The sequence below is a fragment of the Myodes glareolus genome, chromosome 15 (genome assembly GCF_982192425.1).
Source record: "Myodes glareolus chromosome 15, mMyoGla1.1, whole genome shotgun sequence".
NCBI classification, from domain to species: Eukaryota; Metazoa; Chordata; class Mammalia; order Rodentia; family Cricetidae; genus Myodes; species Myodes glareolus.
The window spans coordinates 5,329,923-5,350,147 of NC_142040.1; the positions used below are offsets into that span (position 1 = coordinate 5,329,923).

The following is a 20,225-nucleotide window of genomic DNA, read 5'->3' on the forward strand; positions in this document are numbered from 1 at the left end:
TAAAATATGATTGACAGAATACAGACAATTCTTCCCTACCACTTCCCCCCTCTTTTTTTTAAACAAAGGAAAATATCCATAGACCATATTTGGGAATGTGGACGTAGTATTCCAGGCTACTTCCTGCTGGTTGAGGGTGCTGAGGGCACTGAGAATTTTATGAGGACCTAAAGAAAATTTAGAATTATGATCAAGTCCTGACTGGAATATCCTGTGAGTCTTGACCATTTCAGGCAGTAGTCTTGGATCTGTTCTGGATGTAAAGCTCAGACATCTGGGACATCTGTTCCTACTGGAGATTTCTCAGGTGGTCCTCCTTTATCAAACCTGATTTTTCTTAGCTCAGAATGAATCCACAACTTCTCATTTCCTGTGGAAAGAGAAGCAAAATCTGTTCTCCAAAGTAGCATACCTTTTGACTTCAATTTTGAAGTCAAGGTATTTTCAAAATACCTATCTTAGATTAATTTGGCAGCATTTATAAGCAAATATATTTTAGCAGCTGTTGTTCTTTCCTCAGCATTCAAACAATTTAAAGAGTGCATAATAACATATAATATCAAGATTCTCTATGTGTTTTTTATCTTTATGTAACTTTATTTTAACCTCTATTTCTTTTACTTTTACTTTTAACTTTTGGCTTTTTGAGACAGGTTCTCTGTGTATCTTTGTCCTGGAACTCCCTCTGTAGACCAGGCTATCCTTGAACTCACAGAGATCCCAGTGCTTGGATTAAAGGTGTGTGTCACCACACCTTGAACTCACAGAGATCTGTCTGTCTCTGCCTCCCAAACATTGGGATTAAGGGTGTGTGCTACCACACCTTGAATTCACAGAGGTCTGTCTGCCTCTACCTCCCAAGCTTTGGGATTAAAGGTGTGTGCCCCCACACCTCGAACTAGCAGAGATCTCTCTGTTTCTGCCTCACAAACATTGGGATTAAAGGCATGTACCACCACACCCAACTACTCTTTTTCTTTCTTTTTTTATTTTAAGGACTTTAACCTTTAGCCTGCACGTATTTTTAACATACTGTAAACCATTTAGAGGTTTTCTTCATCATCTTTGAATCTCTCTTTACTATATATCTCTCTCTTTCTGACCACATGAGTCTTTAATTTACTAAGCAATAGGATTAAAGCCATGGCTTTTGATTGCTGGATCCAGTCCATTCCTTAGCTTTCTGTAATTCCAGCCTCATGGCATAGGTACCAGCAGTAGCCATGTTTATTGCCACAACTCTATGGCACTTCAAGGTCCCTGCCAGCAAGCAACCTGAAGCAGTATGCTCACAAACCACAAACCACACTCAAATGCTCCATAGTCGGACTGCCTGCCTGAAAGTCTGTCAATCATGTGTTAAATAAACGCTGATGGGCCAGGCAGGAAGTATAGGCAGGTCAATCACACAGGAAGTACAGGTGGGGCGATGAAAACAGGAATATTCTGGGCAGAAGGAAGATCCCTCCCCAGTCCTGCCCAGATTACTGAAGAAGCAGGATGTGACCTACCCTCTGAAAAAGGTACTGAGCCATGTGGCTAACATAGATAAGGATAATGGGTTAATATAAATGATAAGAGCTACCAAGAAGCCTGAGCTAATGGGCAATCAGTTTACAATCTTATGGAGATCTCTGTGTGATTTTCTTTGGTAACCCCAACAAGCCCAGCCCAGCATGTTACAGAATGGTGCCCAACGTGGGACTACAAACCCCAACAAGGCATGTTACAGAATGGCGCCAACCTCGTGTTACAAGCTAACAGTCATTACAAACCAAATGGACCTAGCAGATCTACAGAACATTTTGCTCAAACACAAAAGAATATCTCCCTTCTTCTCAGCACCTCACAGTACTTTCTCCAGAACTGACCATATATTGGATCACCAAACAATTCTCAACAAATACAAGAAAATTGAAATAACACCCTGTATCCTCTCAGCCTGCCATGGATTAAAACTGGATTTCAAGAACAGAAACCCTATAAGCTCATGGAAATTGAACAACTCTCCACCGAATTAAAAATGAATCAAGACAAAAATAAAGAAATTAAAGAATTCAGTGAAATCTAATGAATGAAAAAATGGGTCAAGACAAAAATAAAAAAATAAAGAATTCAATGAAAATGAATGCATAACATATACAAACTTATGGGTCACAATGAAAGTGGTGCTAAGAGAAAAGTTTATATCTCTAAGTAGTTACATAAAATAATTGAAGGGATCTCATACTAGCAATGTAAGAACACATCTGGACAAAAAGAAGTAAGCCGACCCAAGAGGAGTATGGGTTATGGCAGGAAATAACTAAACTGAAATCAATAAAATAGAAACAAAGAAAACAATAAAAGAATCAATAAAACAAAGAATTGGTTCTTTGAGAAAATCAGCAAGATAGATAAAACCTATTCTACCTAACTAAAAGACACAGAAAGAATATCCAAATTAACAAAATCAGAAATGAAAAGGGAAACATAAAAACAGATACTGAGAAAATCAAAAGAATCTTTTTTAAAATTTATTTATTTATTTAAAATTTCAACCTCCTCCCATCTTCCCATTTCCCTCCTCCTCCCTCCACTCCCCGTCCCCCTCACTCTCCAGTCCTAAGAGAAGTCAAGGTGCCCTACCTTGTGGAAAGTCCAAGCCCCACTCCATCCTAGGAAGGTGTGCATCCAAACAGACTAGGCTCCCAAAAAGCCAGTAGATGCAGTAGAATCAAAATCCAGTGTCATCATCACTGGCTTCTCATTCCGCCCTCATTGTCAGCCACATTCAGAGAGTCGGTTTAATCACATGCTCGTTTAGACCCAGTCCAGCTGGCCTTGATGAGCTCCCACTAGATCAGTTCCACAGTCTCTGTGGGTGGATGCACCCCTCAAGATCCTGCCTTCCTTTCTTATATTCTCCCTCCTTCTGCTCTTCATCTGGGCTTTGGGAGCTCAGCCCAGTGCTCCAATATGGGTCTCTGTCTCTATCTCCATCCCTTGCCAGATGAAGGTTCTATGGTGATATGCAAGATATTCATCAGTGTATCTATGGGAAAAGGCCAGTTCAGGCACCCTCTCCTCTGCTGCCCATGGACCTAGTTAGGGAAATCCCCTTGGACACCTGGGAACCCCTCTAGAGCCAAGACTCTAACCAACCTGAAAATGGCTCCCTTAGTTGAGATATCTTCTTCCCTGCTCCCATATCTACCCTTCCTCCTTCTCAATTATTCCATTCCCCTAAGCTCTCCCCATCTCCCCTTCCCCCCAAACTACCCCAACACCCCTGCTTCCAACTTTTTCCTGTCTGCTTCCAATATTCAGGAGGATAACTATATATGTTCTTTTGGGTTCACTTTCTTATTTAGCTTCTCTAGGATCATGAAATATAGACTAATTGTCCTTTGTTTAAGGCTAGAATTCACTTATGAGTGAGTACATACCATATTCCTCTTTTTGGGTCTGAGTTATCTCACTCAGTAAAGTGTTTTTTATTTTCATCCATTTGCATGCAAAATTCAAGACGTCATTTTTTTCCCCCGCTGAACAGAACTCTAAAGTGTATATGTGCCACACTTTCTTAATCCATTCTTCTATTGAAGGGCACCTAGGTTGTTTCCGGGTTCTGGCTATTACAAATAGTGCTGCTATGAACATAGTTGAACAAATGCTTTTGTCATATGATTGGGCATCTCTTGGGTATATTCTCAAGAGTGGAATTGCTGGATCCTGAGGTAGGTTGACTCCCAGTTTCCTGAGAAACAACCACACTGATTTCCAAAGTGGTTGCACAAGTTTGCATTCCCACCAACAATGGATGAGTGTTCCCATTACTCCAAAACCTCTCTATCATAGGCTATCATTGGTGTTTTTGATTTTAGCCATTCTGACAGGTGTAAGATGGAATCTCAAAGTTGTTTTGATTTTTATTTCCCTGATTGCTAAGGAGGTTGAACATGACCTTAAGTGTCTTCTGGCCCCTTGAACTTCTTCTGTTGACAATTCTCTGTTCAGATCACTGCCCCATTTTTTAAGTGGGTTAATTAGAGTTTTAATGTCCAGTTTTTTGAGTTATTTATATATTTTCGAGATCAGACCTTTGTCTGATGTAGGGTTGGTGAAGATCTTCTCCCATTCAGTAGGTTGCCTTTTTATCTTAATGACAGTGTCCTTTGCTTTACAGAAGCTTCTCAGTTTCAGGAGGTCCCATTTATTCATCGTTGCTCTTATTGTCTGTGCTACTAGGGTTCTACCTAGGAAGTGGTCTTCTGTGCCCATGTCTTGTAGACTACTTTCCACTTTCTCTTCTATCAGGCTCAGTGTGGTCAGACTTATATTGAGGTCTTTAATCCATTTGCACTTGAGTTTTGTGCATGGTGATAGATATGGATCTATTTTCATTCTTCTATAGGTTGACAGCCAGTTATGCAAGCACCATTTGTTAAAGGTGCTTTCTTTCTTCCATTGTATAATTTTAGCTCCTTTGTCAAAAATCAGGTGTTCATAGGTTTGTGGGTTAATATCTGGGTCTTCAATTCGATTCCATTGATCAACATCTCTGTTTTTATGCCAATACCAAGCTGTTTTCATTACTGTAGCTCGTAATAGAGTTTGAAGTCAGGGATGATAATGCCTCTGGCAGTACTTTTATTGTAAAGGATTGTTTTGGCTATCCTGGGTTTTTTGATTTTTCATATAAAGTTGATTATTATTCTCTCAAGGTCTGTGAAGAATTTTGTTGGGATTTTGATGGGAATTGCATTGAATCTATAGATTGCTTTTTGGTAGAACTGTCATTTTTACTATGTTGATCCTCCTAATCCAAGAGCATGGGAAATCCTTCCATTTTCTGGTATCCTCTTCAATTTCTTTCTTCAGACTTAAAGTTCTTCTCAAATAGATCTTTCACTTCCTTGGTTAGAGTTACCCCAAGATACTTTATGCTATTTGTGGCTATCATGAAAGGTGATGCTTCTCTGATTTCTCTCTCTGCTTCTTTGTTCTTTATGAATAGGAGGGCAACTGATTTTTTGGAGTTGATCTTGTATCTTGCCACATTGCTGAAGGTGTTTATCAGCTATAAGAGTTCTTTTGTGGAGTTTTTGGGTTCACTTATGTACACTATCATATCATCTGCAAATAACAAAAGTTTGACTTCTTCCTTTCCGATTCAAATCCCCTTGATCTTCTTATGTTGTCTTATTGCTATTGCTAGAACTTCAAGCACTATATTGAAGAGGTATGGAGAGAGTGGACAGCCTTGTTTTATTCCTGATTTTAGTGGAACGACTTTGAGTTTCTCATCATTTAATTTGATGTTAGCTGTTGGCTTGCTGTATATAGCTTTTATAATATTTAGGTATGAACCTTGTATCCCTATTCTTGCCAAGACCTATATCATAAAGGGGTTTTGAATTTTGTCAAACATTTTTCAGCATCTAATGAAATGATCATATGGTTTTTTTCTTTCAGTTTATTTATATGATGGATTGTATTGATAGATTTTTGTATGTTGAACCAGCCCTGCATCTCTGGGATGAAGCCTACTTGATCATAATATACAATATCTTTGATGTGTTCATGGATTCGGTTTGCCAATATTTTATTGAGAATTTTTGCATAGATGTTCATTAGTGAGATTGGCCTGTAATTCTCTTTCTTAGTTGGGTCTTTGTGTGGTTTTGGTATCAGGGTAACTGTAACTTCATAAAAAGGAGTTTGGCAATGACTCTTTTGCTTCTATTTTGTGAAATACATTAATGGAGTATAGGTATTAGCTCTTCTTGGAAGTTCTGGTAGAATTCTGCATTGAAACCATCTGGTCCAGGACTTTTTTTGATTGGGAGGTTTTTGATGACAACTCCTAATTCTTCATGACTTATAGGTCTATTTAAATTGTTTACCTGGTCTTGATTTAATTTTGGTATATGGTACTTATCTAAAATAATGTCCATTTCTTTTATATTTTCCAATTTTGTGGCATACAGGTTTTTGTAGTAAGATCTAATGATTCTCTGAATTTCCTCTGTGTCTGAGGTTATGTCTCTTTTTTCATTTCTGATCTTATTAATTTGTGTGTTCTCTCTCTCTGCTGTTTGATTAGTTTGGAAAGGGGTTTGTCAATCTTGTTGATTTTCTCCAAGAACCAGCTTTTTTGTTTCATTGATTCTTTGGATTGTTTCCTGTGTTTCTATTTTGTTGTTTTCAGTCCTCAGTTTGATTATTTCCAGTCTTCTACTCCTCCTCAGTGAGTCTGCTTCTTTTTTTTTCTAGAGCTTTCATGTGTGCTATTAAGTCTCTAATATGTGCTTTCTCCGTTTTCTTTATGTGGGCACTTAGGGCTATGAACTTTCCTCTTAGCACTGCTTTCATAGTGTCCCATAGGTTTGGGAATGTTGTGTCTTTATTTTCATTGAATTCAAGGAAGATTTTAATTTCTTTCTTTATTTCTTCCTTTACCCAGGGGTGATTCAGTAGTTGACTGTTCAGTTTCCATGAGTTTGTAGGATTTCTGGGGGTAGAATTGTTGAATTCTAACTTTATTCCATGGTGATCCGATAATACACAGGTGGTTACTACAATTTCTTTGTATATATGGAAGTTTGCTTTGTTACCAATTATGTGATCAATTTTTGAGAAGGTTCCATGAGATGCTGAGAAGAAGGTATATTCTTTTCTGTTTGAGTGGAATGTTCTATAGATGTCTGCTAAGTCCATTTGCTTCATTGCATCCGTTAGTTCTCTTATTTCTCTATTAAGTTTCTGTCTGGTTGACCTTTCCATTGGTGAGAGAGTAGTGTTAAAATATCCTACTATTTAAGTATAGGGTTTGATGTATGCTTTGAGTTCTAGTAATGTTTCTTTTACATATGTGGGTGCTTTTATATTAGTGGCATAGATATTCAGGATAGAGACTTCCTCCTGATGAATTGTTCCTGATATGAGAATGAAGTGTCCTTCTCCATCTCTTCTGATTGATATTAGTTTGAAATCAATTTAGTTAGATATTAGTATAGCCACACCTGCTTGTTTCTTTGGACCATTTGATTGGAAAACCTTTTCCCAATCCTTTACTCTGAGGTAGAGTCTGTCTTTAAGGTTGAGGTGTGCTTCTTGTAACAGCAGGATATTGGATCCTGTTTTCGTATTCATTATCTTAACCTGTGCCTTTTTATAGGTGAATTGAGTCCATTGATATTAAGTGATTTAATGACCAGTGGCTGCTAACTCCAGTTATTTTTTCTGTTGGTAGTGTTTGTCTGTTTCTCTTACCTGAGCTGTGCTGGTGGAGGGTTGATAGATGCTTGTGTTATTATGGGTGTTGTTGGCTTTCTTTGTTTGTGGTTTTCCTTCTGGTATTTTCTGCAAGGCTGGGTTTATGGCTATGTATTGTTTAAAACTGTTTTTTTCCTGGAATATCTTGTTTTCTCCATCAATAGTGAATGCCAGCTTTGCTGGATATAGTAGTCTGGGCTTGCATCCATGGTCTCTTACTGTCTGCAGCACATCTATCCAAGACCTTCTGGATTTTATGGTTTTTGTTGAGAAGTCAGGTGTAAGTCTGATAGGTTTCCCTTTATATGTTACTTGACATTTTTCTCTTGCAGCTCTTAATATTCGTTCTTTATTCTGTATGTTTTGTGTTTTGATTATTATATGGTGAGGGGATGCTTTTTTTTTAATCCTGTCTATTTGGTGTTCTGTATACACTTTGTACCTTCATAGGAATATCCTTCTTTAGGTTGGGAAAGTTTTCTTCTACAATTTTGTTGAATATATTTTCTGTGCTTTTGAGCTGTAATTCTTCTCCTTCTACCCCTATGATTCTTAGGTTTGGTCTTTTCACGGTGTACCAGATTTCCTGGATGGTTTGTGTTAAGATTTTGTTGGATTTGTTATTTTCTTTAACCAACAAGTTCATTTCCTCTATAGTATCTTTGGTGTCTGAGATTCTTTCTTCTATCTTTGGTATTCTGTTGGTTATGCTTGTCTCTGTTGTTCCTGATCGATTATCCAGATTTTCCATATCCAGTCTTCCTTCGGTTTTTGTTTTCTTCATTACCTCCATTTCATTTTCCAAGTCTTGAATTGTTTCCTTTACCTGTTTGATTCCTTTATCTTGGTTTTCTTGGGTATCTTCGAGAAATTTATTCATTTCTTCTACCTTTTTGTTTGTCTTCTTCATTTCTTTGTAGCAGTTTTTCGACAGTTTTTCAACTGTTTCAAGCAGTCCTGTTTAAGGTCCTCTACTCTTTTCATAATGTTATGTTTAAAGTCGATTTCTTCTACTTATTCTGGAATAGGGTGTTTAAGTCTTCTTGTTGTATGATCCCTGGAATCTGGTGTTGTCATGTTGCCTTTCAGGTTGTTGGAGGAATTCTTGCATTGACGCCTCCCCATCTCTTCCTTCAAATGCAGCCAGGAGAGTCTTGATGTCTTGGTCTACTCTATGCTGTGACTGACTGTGGGTGGATCTCCTCAGTGGAGGAGCAGGAACTGTTCCTGGGTCAAGGACTTCGCATACAATAGGGCAGGCTTGGGGGGAGGCAGGAATGTGTGGAACAAAGAAGCTCCTGAAGCAGGAGCTGAAGAGGCCCAGTGCTCCTTACCCAGACTTTTCACCCTGCTCCAGGATGGCACCCACTCACCTGACTCAGTGACCCACTCGGTCTGAAAGGTTGTCCTCAGCACATGGACAGGACTCTTGGAGGTCCAAGGACACCCGCAGACAAAAGGATGAACTCCAATCAAAAGAATCTTTAAGCTGTACTTTGAAAACCTACAAAACTGGAAAATCTAAAAGAAATGAATAATTTTCTTGACAGATACTACTTATCAAGGCTAAATCAAGATCAGATAAACAATTTAAATATACCTATAATTCCTAAGGAAATAGAAACAATCATTAAAAGTCTTCTCCCACCCAAAAAAGCAGCCCAGGACAAGGTAGGTTTTGCTCAGAATTCTACCAGACTTTCAAAGATGACTTAAAACCAGTACTCCTCAAATTATTCCACAAAATAGAAACAGAAGGAACATTGCCAAATTAAATTTGTGAGGCTACAGTTGCTCTGATACCCAAATCCCACAAAGACTCAACAGAGAAAGAGAATTACAAACCAATTTTTCTCATGAAAATAGATGCAAAAGAAATAAAATATTGCAAACAGAATCAAGAATGCATCAAAAAGATCATCCAAGTAGGCTTCTTCCCAGAGATGCAGGGATGTTCCAACAGTTTAAAATCTGTCCATGTACTCCACCATATAAGCATACTGAGAGAGAAAAATGTCACATTATCATCTAATTAGATGCTGAAAAAGCCTTTGAAAAAATCTAATACCCCTTCATGATTAAAGGCCTTGGAAAGAATAGGAATACAAGAAGTAATACCTCAACATAAAACAGGAGGTCACATGTTTGTTTCCAGACTGCTCTGTCCCGAAATTACCACACAGAAACTGCATTAATTAAATCACTGCTTGGCCTATTAGCTCTAACTTCTTACATGTTAACTCTTACATCTTAATTGAACCCATCTCCATTAATTTGTGTATCATCATGAGATCATGACCCACCAACAAAGTTTCAGTGCATCTGTCTCTAGCAACAGCTCCATGGCTTTTCCCTCACTCTGCCTTCTTCCTCTTAGCATTCAGTTTAGTTTTCCCCACCTAGCTAAGTTCTGCCCTGATACAGGTCCAAAGTTCTGTATTAACCAGTGGTATTCACAGAATACAGAGGGGAATCCCACATCCAGTACCAGAAACAAAATTCTCTATAGCACATCGTAACTATAACACTAAATGCATAAAAGAAAGAAAGTATATTAAAAGATTCAAGGGAAAAGATCAAGTCACGTATAAATGCAGGTCCATTAAAATAACACCTGACTTTTCAGTGGAGACTCTGAAAACCAGAACCACTTGGATGGATGTTCTACAAATTCTGAGAGACCACAGATGCCATCCCAAACTGGTATATGTAGCAAAACTATCAGCCCTAACAGATGGAGAAAGAAAAACTTTCAATGATAAGTCAGTTTGAATTGACAAATCTAGCTCTACCCAAGGCACTAGGAGGGAAACTGTAGCATCAAGAAATTAACCACACCCAAGAGAACACAGAGAACAATTAATCTAAGGAAAGTAAATCAAAATTAGCAGGTAAACTCACACTGCAACAACAAAATAACAGGAATAAATGAACACTGTTCATTAATAACTAAATATCAATGCTCTGAATCCCCTAACCAAAGGACACAGACAAATTTGACCATAAAATAGGATCCATCTTCGTGGTGTGTCCAAAAAACACCTGATCATCAGAAAGAGGAATCGCCGGACCAACTCCTCACTAGAGAAGCTTATAGCAGTAGATAGGAACTCACAGAGACCCACAACTAGACAGTGTGCTGAGCAAGAGACTGTGAAGCATTCAGTCCTAAATGGAGCATCGTCATCAAACCCTTCCTTCTCAAAGCTCAGGGATCTCTGTGGAAGAGGGCACAGAAAGATTATAAAAAGCCAAGGGGATTGATGACTCCAAGGAAACAGAGTCTTCCAGACACATAGGACTGATGTACACCTGAACTCACAGAGACTGTGGCAGTGCTCATTAGACCTGCACAAATTCAAGCCAGACAGGGTCCCAGTGCTGAGAGGAAGAAGTGGATATGGAGCCCCATCCTTAACATGAAGCTCTTTGTAGAGATCCTCTGATAAAGGGAAATTAGTTTTCTCCCTTCAAGTGTTACTGGACATATCAACTTCAAAGTAGACTTCATGCCCAGGAGTGGTTGGCTAACTTGAAATGAAGCCCATGTTGTTTGTTTTGGGGACTTTTTGTCTCATTTTGTTTCATTTGGGTATTTTGTTAGTTTGATTTATTGGTCTTTGGCTATTTGTTTACTAATTTTTGTGTGTTTTATGGTTTTACTTTTATTTTTTTGAGAAAGCGTATTAAATTGGGTGTGGGAGATCTAGGAGGAGTTGGGGAGGGGACACATAATGAAAATATATTGTATGAAAAAATTAAATAAAAAATAGTGTTTAAGGAATAAATAAAGCACAAAACATAAACTAGGCTTTCACTTAATCCTGAATCTACAGTCAAGAATGGTCATGGGACACGTGCTGGCCCATCAGTGTAAATTTGAAATTCTTGCACAAAACAATCCCTGCTTCCACACTGGCTGAAGAGTCCTTTAACCCTGGAGCGCCTAGCGTGAGTTTAGGGTCAAGAGGTTGTGAACACATGGAAGCAAGTGACACTGGGGGGTTTTGGATGTAACTGGGAGATAGAAAGAAATTTAAGCCATAGACCTTTGGTTTGGTTCTTTGTCCCTCTGTTGTAAGACCTCCCAAGACACCACTCCCTGGGCATTCTTGCTACTGCACTGGCTAGTACTAGGTATATATATACATATATCGCAGGTTTTGTTTATCACTTCACCATTACAGAAGCTTCAAGAAATCAAACATTTAATTTCATTACTATGAACATTTCAAGTGATTAGAACAGAATCTGGTTCTGTGAAAGAATTCACTCAGTATTTTTTAAGTAAATGAATGAATAAAGATACAAACCATTGGAACTTTCAGGACAAGCCTCCCTTGAAACCATAATTGCCTATGGACATGAAGCCAGTTGAACTCACAAGTTCACACTGACATTAAAAGAAGGGAGTTGAGATGTGTGACTGGTGTTCAAAAGTGCTTTCACTGATATGCACTTCAACAATTTTTCGTGGTTGGTAGTAAGTTCATTCTTCATTGTGAAATATTTATTGTTTTTTATATACTTTAAGATGATCAAAAATATTACCAAAACAGTTTCTAACTTAATGTTACCTAATGTTTCCAACTCAGAGAATAGAGGTGTCTTGACAGACAGGTCATGTGAAATCATTTAACTTTGAATTTCCAGTGTTTCTCTCAGGTTGGGAATACGCTATACATATTGAATTTAAATATGCTTTATGTTTTGAAGCTTAAAACTGATTTGAATCTTGCTTTTTCCTAGCCCTTAAATTTGATGTGAAATAAATGTTTTCAAATTTTTTTACCTGAAAAATACAAGCAATATCTTAATAGCTGGGCTATGAAATTGGCTTAAAATTTAAAATCAATGTATTTATAATAGGTTCTAAATTACAGTAATTGCTAAGTAAATGTTAATTATTCTTGATGATGTTGTAATGGGACATGTCTTTTCTATTTTATTCTCTCTCCTATGCTCTATATTTTTGAAGATATACCCAGAGCAATTCTCCTTCTAACAAATAATTTGTAGAACTTAGAACCACGTAGCATAGTTAATGACTTCAATAATAAAAGTCCTCTGGTGTTTCCATTTTCCCATGTTTATGTCTTTCTGTTTTATGGGAACTGAGAACTAAAGCAAATCTCTAACATCCCAACAATAGAAAGATTCTAGTGATTATGGTAAGAAGAGATTCAATGTTTGTAGTATGAGGGCTGGCTTGTTGGGGTTTCTGTCCTTCCCAGTACCCCAACAGCCGGCAAGCAACAAAGAAAAATTACACACAGGACTCCATAAGGTTATAAACTGATTGGCCCATTAGGTCAGGCTTCTTGTTAACTCTTATAACATATATTACCCCATTATCCTTATCTATGTTAGCCACATGGGCTCAGTACCTTTCTCAGTGTGACAGCTTACATGTTGCCTCTTCGGTGGTCTGCGCAGGAGTGGCCGAGAGAGAGCTTCTGCTTCCAGAATACTCCCAGTCTCTTTGCTCCACCCCTACTTCCTGTCTGGCTTTCCTGCCTATACTGCCTGCCTGGCCAATCAGCGTTTTATTAAAATATGATTGACAGAATACAGATAATTCTCCCGCACCAAATGTTAAACAGCCCAATGTGGTAGAATTTTAGTAATCCAGTCCCTGTATTGATTGTTTTCTACCTTGGATGATGCCACCAAGATTACAAGCTTGAAAACAACATAATTATGAGGTTTCATGAGAAATTTTCCTAATGTCTTTATGTTATAAATGTGCTATTGTGGCCACCTGCAAATAGAGCAGAGTCATATGCCAAAGATATGTAGTCTTTTCATAAATGTCCATGGAGCAGGTAGCAGAAGCTCAGAAGTGTAAGTGATCTTGAGTATCTTCTACAATAAATGAACTCTGAAAGTTTGTGTATGAAATCAAGCAACTTCAAACTGAATGATAAAGAGACTACTTAACTAAATTCCAATGACTCCTCAAGTCTGAGAATCTTTTTGTAATGCAAAGTATTTATCTTTTTGCTTAAAAATCAACTTTTTGCACATTTAGTTGTGTTGCTTTTAACTGAAGTGCACCTGTACTAGGTAAAACCCCTGGTGGCCTGGGGCTGCTGTGCCGGGTCTCCCGCTTACGGTCACAGCAAGGATTAGATACAGAAATGCTGGGCTGTTCGTTCTCTCTGACTCACTCAGTATCAAATCCTAAAGAGTCCAGTGGGTTGGGTCATCCACTTGGAAAGAGACTTACCCTTTTCTGTTCATTATTCCAGTGCTCAAACATTTTATGTTTAAAACAGATTAGGCAACACAGCTCTCAACTTCTCTGGGTAGCTTCATGGTTTGTTGATGCTTCACAACCTTTCCCTGGGTTCCCTTTGTTTTGTTGTTGTTTGGTTGGTTGGTTGGTTTCATTGTTGTTGCTGTTGTTTTTGTCCCATTTAAAGCACATCAGAATGTATAATCACAAATTACCTGTGCATTTTCCTGCTTAACATCCATCTCCCTCACTAAGCTATCAGCATTAATTATGTTATTTTTGTTTACAGCCGCACTTTTCTCAGTATTTATTATACTGCCTGGCACATTGTAACTATTTAGTCAGCATCAGTTGAAAATACAATGAGTTAGAAAACAGTGAATGGTTTGGAGCTATCCACTTCCCGTTTACATAATCTTTTGAAGGGACCTTAGTCACCTTGAGATACCTCTTTAACCTTCTTCCGTTTCCCAAGTTTCTCGCTTTGACTTAATGCCATTGGCTTTTTGCTGATTCTTAAAAACTTTAGTCCTTCTCTTGCTGTTTCCTCTGACTGGCACATCTTCCCTGTATTAGTGTGACTATCCTTCCTTTCATTCAATTCTATACACAAATCACCTCCCTAGAGACCATTCTGTTCTCCCGTGAGGAGTGGCCCCTCACGTCCTTGTAACTTCTGTTCCTGCTCATTGTGCTCGTCATTGAACTGTGCTGGTCTATGTATTCACTGACTATCTTAGCATTAAATATGTGACTCTGAATAGTGTGGGCAGAAAAAGAAACATGGTCATTCTTTCTTTATTTTATTTTTTAATTAAAAATTTCCCCAATAGCTAGGTGTAGTGGTGCATGCCTTTAATCCCTGCATTTGGGAGGCAGAGACAGGCAGATCTCTGTGAGTTCCAGGTCAGCTTGGTCTATGAAGAGACTTACAGGACAGCCAGGGCTATTACATAGACAAATCCTGTCTTGAAGACAAAACAAACAAACAACAAAAGAATTGTCCCCAATAATTGCTTGCAAACAGAACAGGTTAATTTGATGTTACCTTAATATAATTTTACAAAGTTATGTAGCCACAATATCTGTACCCTTATTTATTTGTGTGCCAAGATTAAATTTTTCTATAATATAATTTATCTTTAGTTACCTTAAAACATATTAATAACAGATTGATGTCATGTTCCAACCACCCACCACCAACAGAAGATGTGTTTGTTGAGTCCCATCCCCAACAGATGTATTTGTTTAGTCTCATCCCAAACAGAAGATGTGTTTGTTGAATATAATCCTAAATTACTTTGGATCTATGCCTGATGCTATCTCCTCAATTATAATAAAAAAGTATTCTAAGCTGTGATTCCCCTACTTTTAAATATTCATTATATTTAGTTTGATTTTGTCACCTCTTCTCTAAACTTCTATTGCTAATACAAATAGAATGATATAATAAATATTAAATAAAATGTAGTTTACTTGAATGTTATGAAATTTTAACTTCCCAAAGAATACAAATAAATTTTAAAAAGCATATCAGGAGATTACATTGTTTTGGTGAAAAACATAAATAATATGTTTTATTTAAATATTTTTTCTGAAATTATTTCAAAATGTTTTGTCTCTTTGGCCTCTTAGGTATTTGACTATGATTTTGGACTGCAAGATGACTTTATGGGCTCAGCCTTTCTCGATCTCACACAGTTGGAGTTAAACAGGTAATTCTCAAAAGTTGTAACATTGCTATGCCTCCTTACAATGTTGGGCTGTGAAGCAGGGAACACCAGTCAGTACAGACTCCAGACAGTGTCCTTTGTCACCAGTTGGGAGTCTCCAACTCTCACCCTTTTCTACTTATCCATGAGCTTCCAATGCTTTCCCTGAGTTCCTCATTCAATAGCAACTATTTTCTTAAAAAGCATTATTGGCTAGCTTCCCTGTCCCCTAGCAGCATGCTAAAAGAGAAAAGATACATTCCTTAATCTCACAGTTTAATTGGAATTTGGCTTAAAGATTGTTAATTATTACTAAAGAAGCAAGTGGATACATACTTTGCCTCAAAAACAACAAATTTCTCATCACTTAAACCATGATAGAACCGACTTTAGCCATCACCAGATTGCCAGATATAGGGTACCAAGTAGTAGAGGTAGATTGGTTATTTCTGCTTAGTTTCATTATCTTGACAACCTGCAAAGTTATACATGATTTTACTAGTCGTACTCAATCTAAGCCCCTCACAATGGGCGTGGGGTTTTCAAAATGCGTTTTATTGTAGGAACTAAGAACTGGCTGGAAGAGAGAGAGAGAAAGTAGGCTTCAAAATTAAATCTTTGGTAGTTATAAAAGGGAACTCCTTTCTTGGATGATCATGTTACATCAGGTGATGGGGAAACGGGAAAGTAGTGTCATGGGAAAGACCTCTATTTCCATTTTATATGACTACAAATAAACAGATGAATGTACATGGGAGAGCCTCTTTCAATGCTACAGTAAGCTAATTTTGAGCTCAGACAAAGTATTCATCTTCCAAAGACTAACTGATTAAGGATTTGCTGTTTTTGTATGGGGTGAAAAAAAAAAAACCAGCCTTTGCTGCCTTCCTACAGTTCATCGATTCTAACATTGGTTCGAACTGAGGGTGGAGTTTCGGTGACTACTGGTTTCCCTACTCTAAGGAAATGTTCTGAGCAGTGGCGTCTGGTCTGTTATCACAAGCACTGATACGAAACGAAATCAAATGGACTCTGCTGTTCTTTTCAAAGGCTACAGTTACATTCGATATAAACTTCTGATCAAATTATATGCAAATTCTAATTCTTAAAGCATAAATTTGTCTTGTTTCCTTTTAAAAAATAAATCACTGGCGAAGATAATTTTAAATGAAGAATTGTGAAATTAAACAATAACAAACTTAAAGATATAAGCAAAAATTTCATGTATACTTAATTACGTTGTTTATTTTGGGTAACTAATTAGCCACCACCACCCTAAGGCCATGTACACATCAGATTACCACTTTGTGACCTCACAAGCTTTAGTATCATTTCAGCTTTTCAAAACGAATATTAATAATAGCCATGCAAATATGTGCTGCTATAAATGTATTTGAGTTTGTCCTTAAAAGAAAATAGTAATAATTTAGTTTTATTCTTTTACACGTAGCCATCCAGTTTTACTAGCCAGGAAAATAATAATAAAAAAAAACAGTATAAAGAAGGAGGCAGGTGACAAAACCCAACAGGAAATGAGAGCCTTGGCATGTGATAGCTTCTGGGAGAGGAAAATCAAGTTTCTTTAATGATAAAATACTCTCCAATGCGTGTTTAATTTCATGTGTCACAGTTTTTTCTGTCAGTTGTATAAACATTTATTGCTTAATAACTTGATAGCAATTAATGTATTAGAAGAATATATTCCTTGTTAACAGATTTTAATGTATTTTTAAAAATTTACTGTAGATATTTTCCTCTTTAGGAGTATTATTCAAGCTAAACGACATAAATATTTTTACTTTATTTTGTATTTTATTTTTTATTAAGAATTTTTAATACCGTCTTTTTTCATTTTACATAGTTTTCCCGTTCTCACTCCCTCCCCTTCTCCCACTTCACCCTTCCCTACAGCCCCCATCTATGTCTCAGAAAGGGTATTCCTATGGGGAGGCTGACACTTCACTTCGAGGCAAGACTGAGGCCTTCTCCCCTATATCTAGACTGAGCAAGATACCCTCAAAATGAGTGTGTTCCTAGATGCCAGCTCAAGTGCTCGGGATAAATCCTGGTCTCACTGCAGTGGCCCCACAGATTGCCCAAGCCTCACAACTGTCCCCCACATTCAGTGGGCCTCGCTTGGTCCTGTGTGGTCCCCAGCTGTCAGCACAGAGGCAGTGAGCTCTCACTAGCTCAGGGCAGCTGTTTATCACCATCCTGATCTTGACCCCTTTGCTCGTATTATTGTTCCTCCCTCTCTTGGACTGGTCTGTGGTAAAAATTTACCCAATGAATTCAGGCACTTCCATGGACATACCGCTTATTAGATGATTTCATCAGTGGTGGTATTTTGATAACAACAAAAATTTCACTGAGAAATCAAAAGAGCAAAACAATTCTTAAAACAATGAGTTATTGATTAAATTAATTTTGGGGTAATGCACTCAATGACCATTCCCAATCTGAGTGTTTTATATCACAGGTCCACGGATGTGACCTTAACTCTGAAAGACCCCCATTATCCTGACCATGACCTCGGAATCATCTTGCTGTCAGTCATTCTTACCCCTAAGGAAGGTGAACCCAGGGATGTGGTAAGTCTTCTGTAGCTCTTCTCGCTCCCACTTGCTCACGTGCTGAGATCCTCCTCAGGGCATCGAGGGACAATAGGGAGCAGATACGGTGAAACTCTAGCTGGGAGCACCCTGGGCAGCTCTCATCCATGCTCATTTTGTCTTTTCCACTCAGATTTCCTGTCCTAGGCTCCAGATCAGAACCTCTTGTTGTAAATAAGTAAACTTAACCCCCCTTATAATTTTATTAATTTTAGACAGGTTATATTGTAGGTAAATACTAATATTTTTCAGGGAATATGTTGATTAGTGACTTGAATTCCTAATAAGATATTATTTTGAATTCCTAATAAGATATTTTGACTATATTGCCAAAATGTGTCATGACAAGGAAACTAAGGTCAAATTATGACAGAGTTTCTGCTTTCTGGTGGTTGTTAACTGAGTAAGTGTGTAGTCTTCATGTCCTTGATGAGTTTCCGTAGTGATACATCCCATATCTCAGCATCAACTGTTTGTACTTCCTTACACACCATGCTGCTCTGAGAAACAAACAGTGACTCCAGAGGGAGCTGTGACTCCTACACTGTTGAAGTAACCTGAAAAGTATCAGGTGTGATCCATGCCAGTGTGCTTGCCAGTAAACCAGGGGTTCACACTGGTGTGCTTGCTGGTGTAGTTCTGCCACAGTTTGCCAGAGATTGATTGTTAGGCTCAATATTCGTATACTCCTAGGGACTACTGCAGCTCTGGTGTGATTTAGTAGTAGCTATAATTGTTAGAGGCTCCCAAAGGCCCTTTCAGCAATACCTATATTCCTGTTTTAAAATAATGTTACAGTCAGCTTGGTGTATATCATCTACTACATTGTTGACATTTTAATCAGGATTGTGGCTAAAAATCATAGATCCCAACTTCAAAACTTGAAGTTTTTCTTTAACTCACCAGAAAAAAAAAATTTACTCCTTTATGAAGAATTTCTTTCTATCCATAAAAGTTGAAGAATGGCATACAAAGTCATGTGTATTATTTTAAAACTTTATTTAGTAAGGAAAATTTACCTTTCCAAATATTAAGAAATCTTAATACATAGCTCCTGCTGTGAGAACATGGCTTGATGTGACTGCATTTACATGTGAACAAATGGAAGTAGCTGAGGAAGAATATGGCATGGTGTGACTGCATATGCATGTATGTAGATGGAGGTAACTGAAGAAAAACATGGCATGATGTGACTACATTTACGTGTATGCAGATGGAGGGAGCTGAGGAAGAACACGGCATGATGTGACTGCATATGCATGTATGCAAGGAGGGAGCTGAGGAAGAACATGGTGTGGTGTGACTGCTTATGCATGTGTGCAGATGTAAGGAGCTGAGGAAGAACATGGAGTGGTGTGACTGCTTATGCATGTATGCAGATTGAGGGAGCTGAGGAAGAACATGGCATGGTGTGACTGCATATACATGTGAGCAGATGGAGTGGCAGCAGAGGAGGAATATAGTCTGCTGTGACTGAGTATGCACAGCCCTTCTGTGAGAACATGGTGTGAATGAGTACATACACGGACGGTGTGAATGAGTACACACACGGACGGTGTGAATGAGTACACACACGAACGGTGTGAATGAGTACACACATGGACAATGTGAATGAGTACACATAGCCCTGCTGTGAATGAGTACACACAGCCCTGCTGTGAGAACACGGTGTGAAAAAGTACACACAGCCCTGCTCTGAGAACAAGGTGTGAAGGAGTACACATAATCCTGCTGTGAGAACATGGTATTAATGAGTACCCACAGTCCTGCTGTGAGAACATGGTATTAGGAGTATCCACAGCCCTGCTGTGAGATCACAGTGTGAATGAGTACACACAGCCCTGCTGTGAGAACAAGGTGTGAATGAGTACACATAGCCCTGCTGTGAGATCATGGTGTGAATGAGTACACATAGCCCTGCTGTGAGATCATGGTATTAATGAGTACACACAGCCCTGCTGTGAGATCACGGTGTGAATGAGTACACACAGCCCTGCTGTGAGAACAAGGTGTGAATGAGTACACATAGCCCTGCTGTGAGAACAAGGTGTGAATGAGTACACATAGCCCTGCTGTGAGATCATGGTGTGAATGAGTACACACAGCCCTGCTGTGAGATCACGGTGTGAATGGGTACACATAGCCCTGCTGTGAGAACAAGGTGTGAATGAGTACACATAGCCCTCCTGTGAAATCATGGTGTGAATGAGTACACACAGCCCTGCTGTGAGATTATATAAAGCCTTAGTGTGCAGATGGCAGGACAGCTGAAGAAAAACTTGCTTAAAGAATTCTGCCATTTACAGAGAAAGCCCATCAGTTAAAAGTCACCAGTTCAACAAATCAGGAAGTAAATTCTAGTTGACTGGATCTTAACTAGGACGAACATTCTAAATGTTCATT

At 38.3% G+C, this 20,225-nt stretch overlaps 1 protein-coding gene across 5 annotated transcripts in view; it reads left to right on the forward strand.

Annotated features, from left to right (window-relative positions):
- The window catches only part of Mctp1 (multiple C2 and transmembrane domain containing 1), a 592,866-nt gene that overhangs the window by 351,046 nt on the left and 221,595 nt on the right, over window positions 1–20,225 (forward strand). For all 5 annotated transcript variants that reach the window (XM_048424315.3, XM_087896744.1, XM_087896742.1 and 2 more), the window contains 2 exons: window positions 15,134–15,213; window positions 17,690–17,801. In XM_048424315.3, coding sequence (XP_048280272.2) covers window positions 15,134–15,213; window positions 17,690–17,801 — 192 coding nt within the window. The remainder of the gene's footprint in view (window positions 1–15,133; window positions 15,214–17,689; window positions 17,802–20,225) is intronic.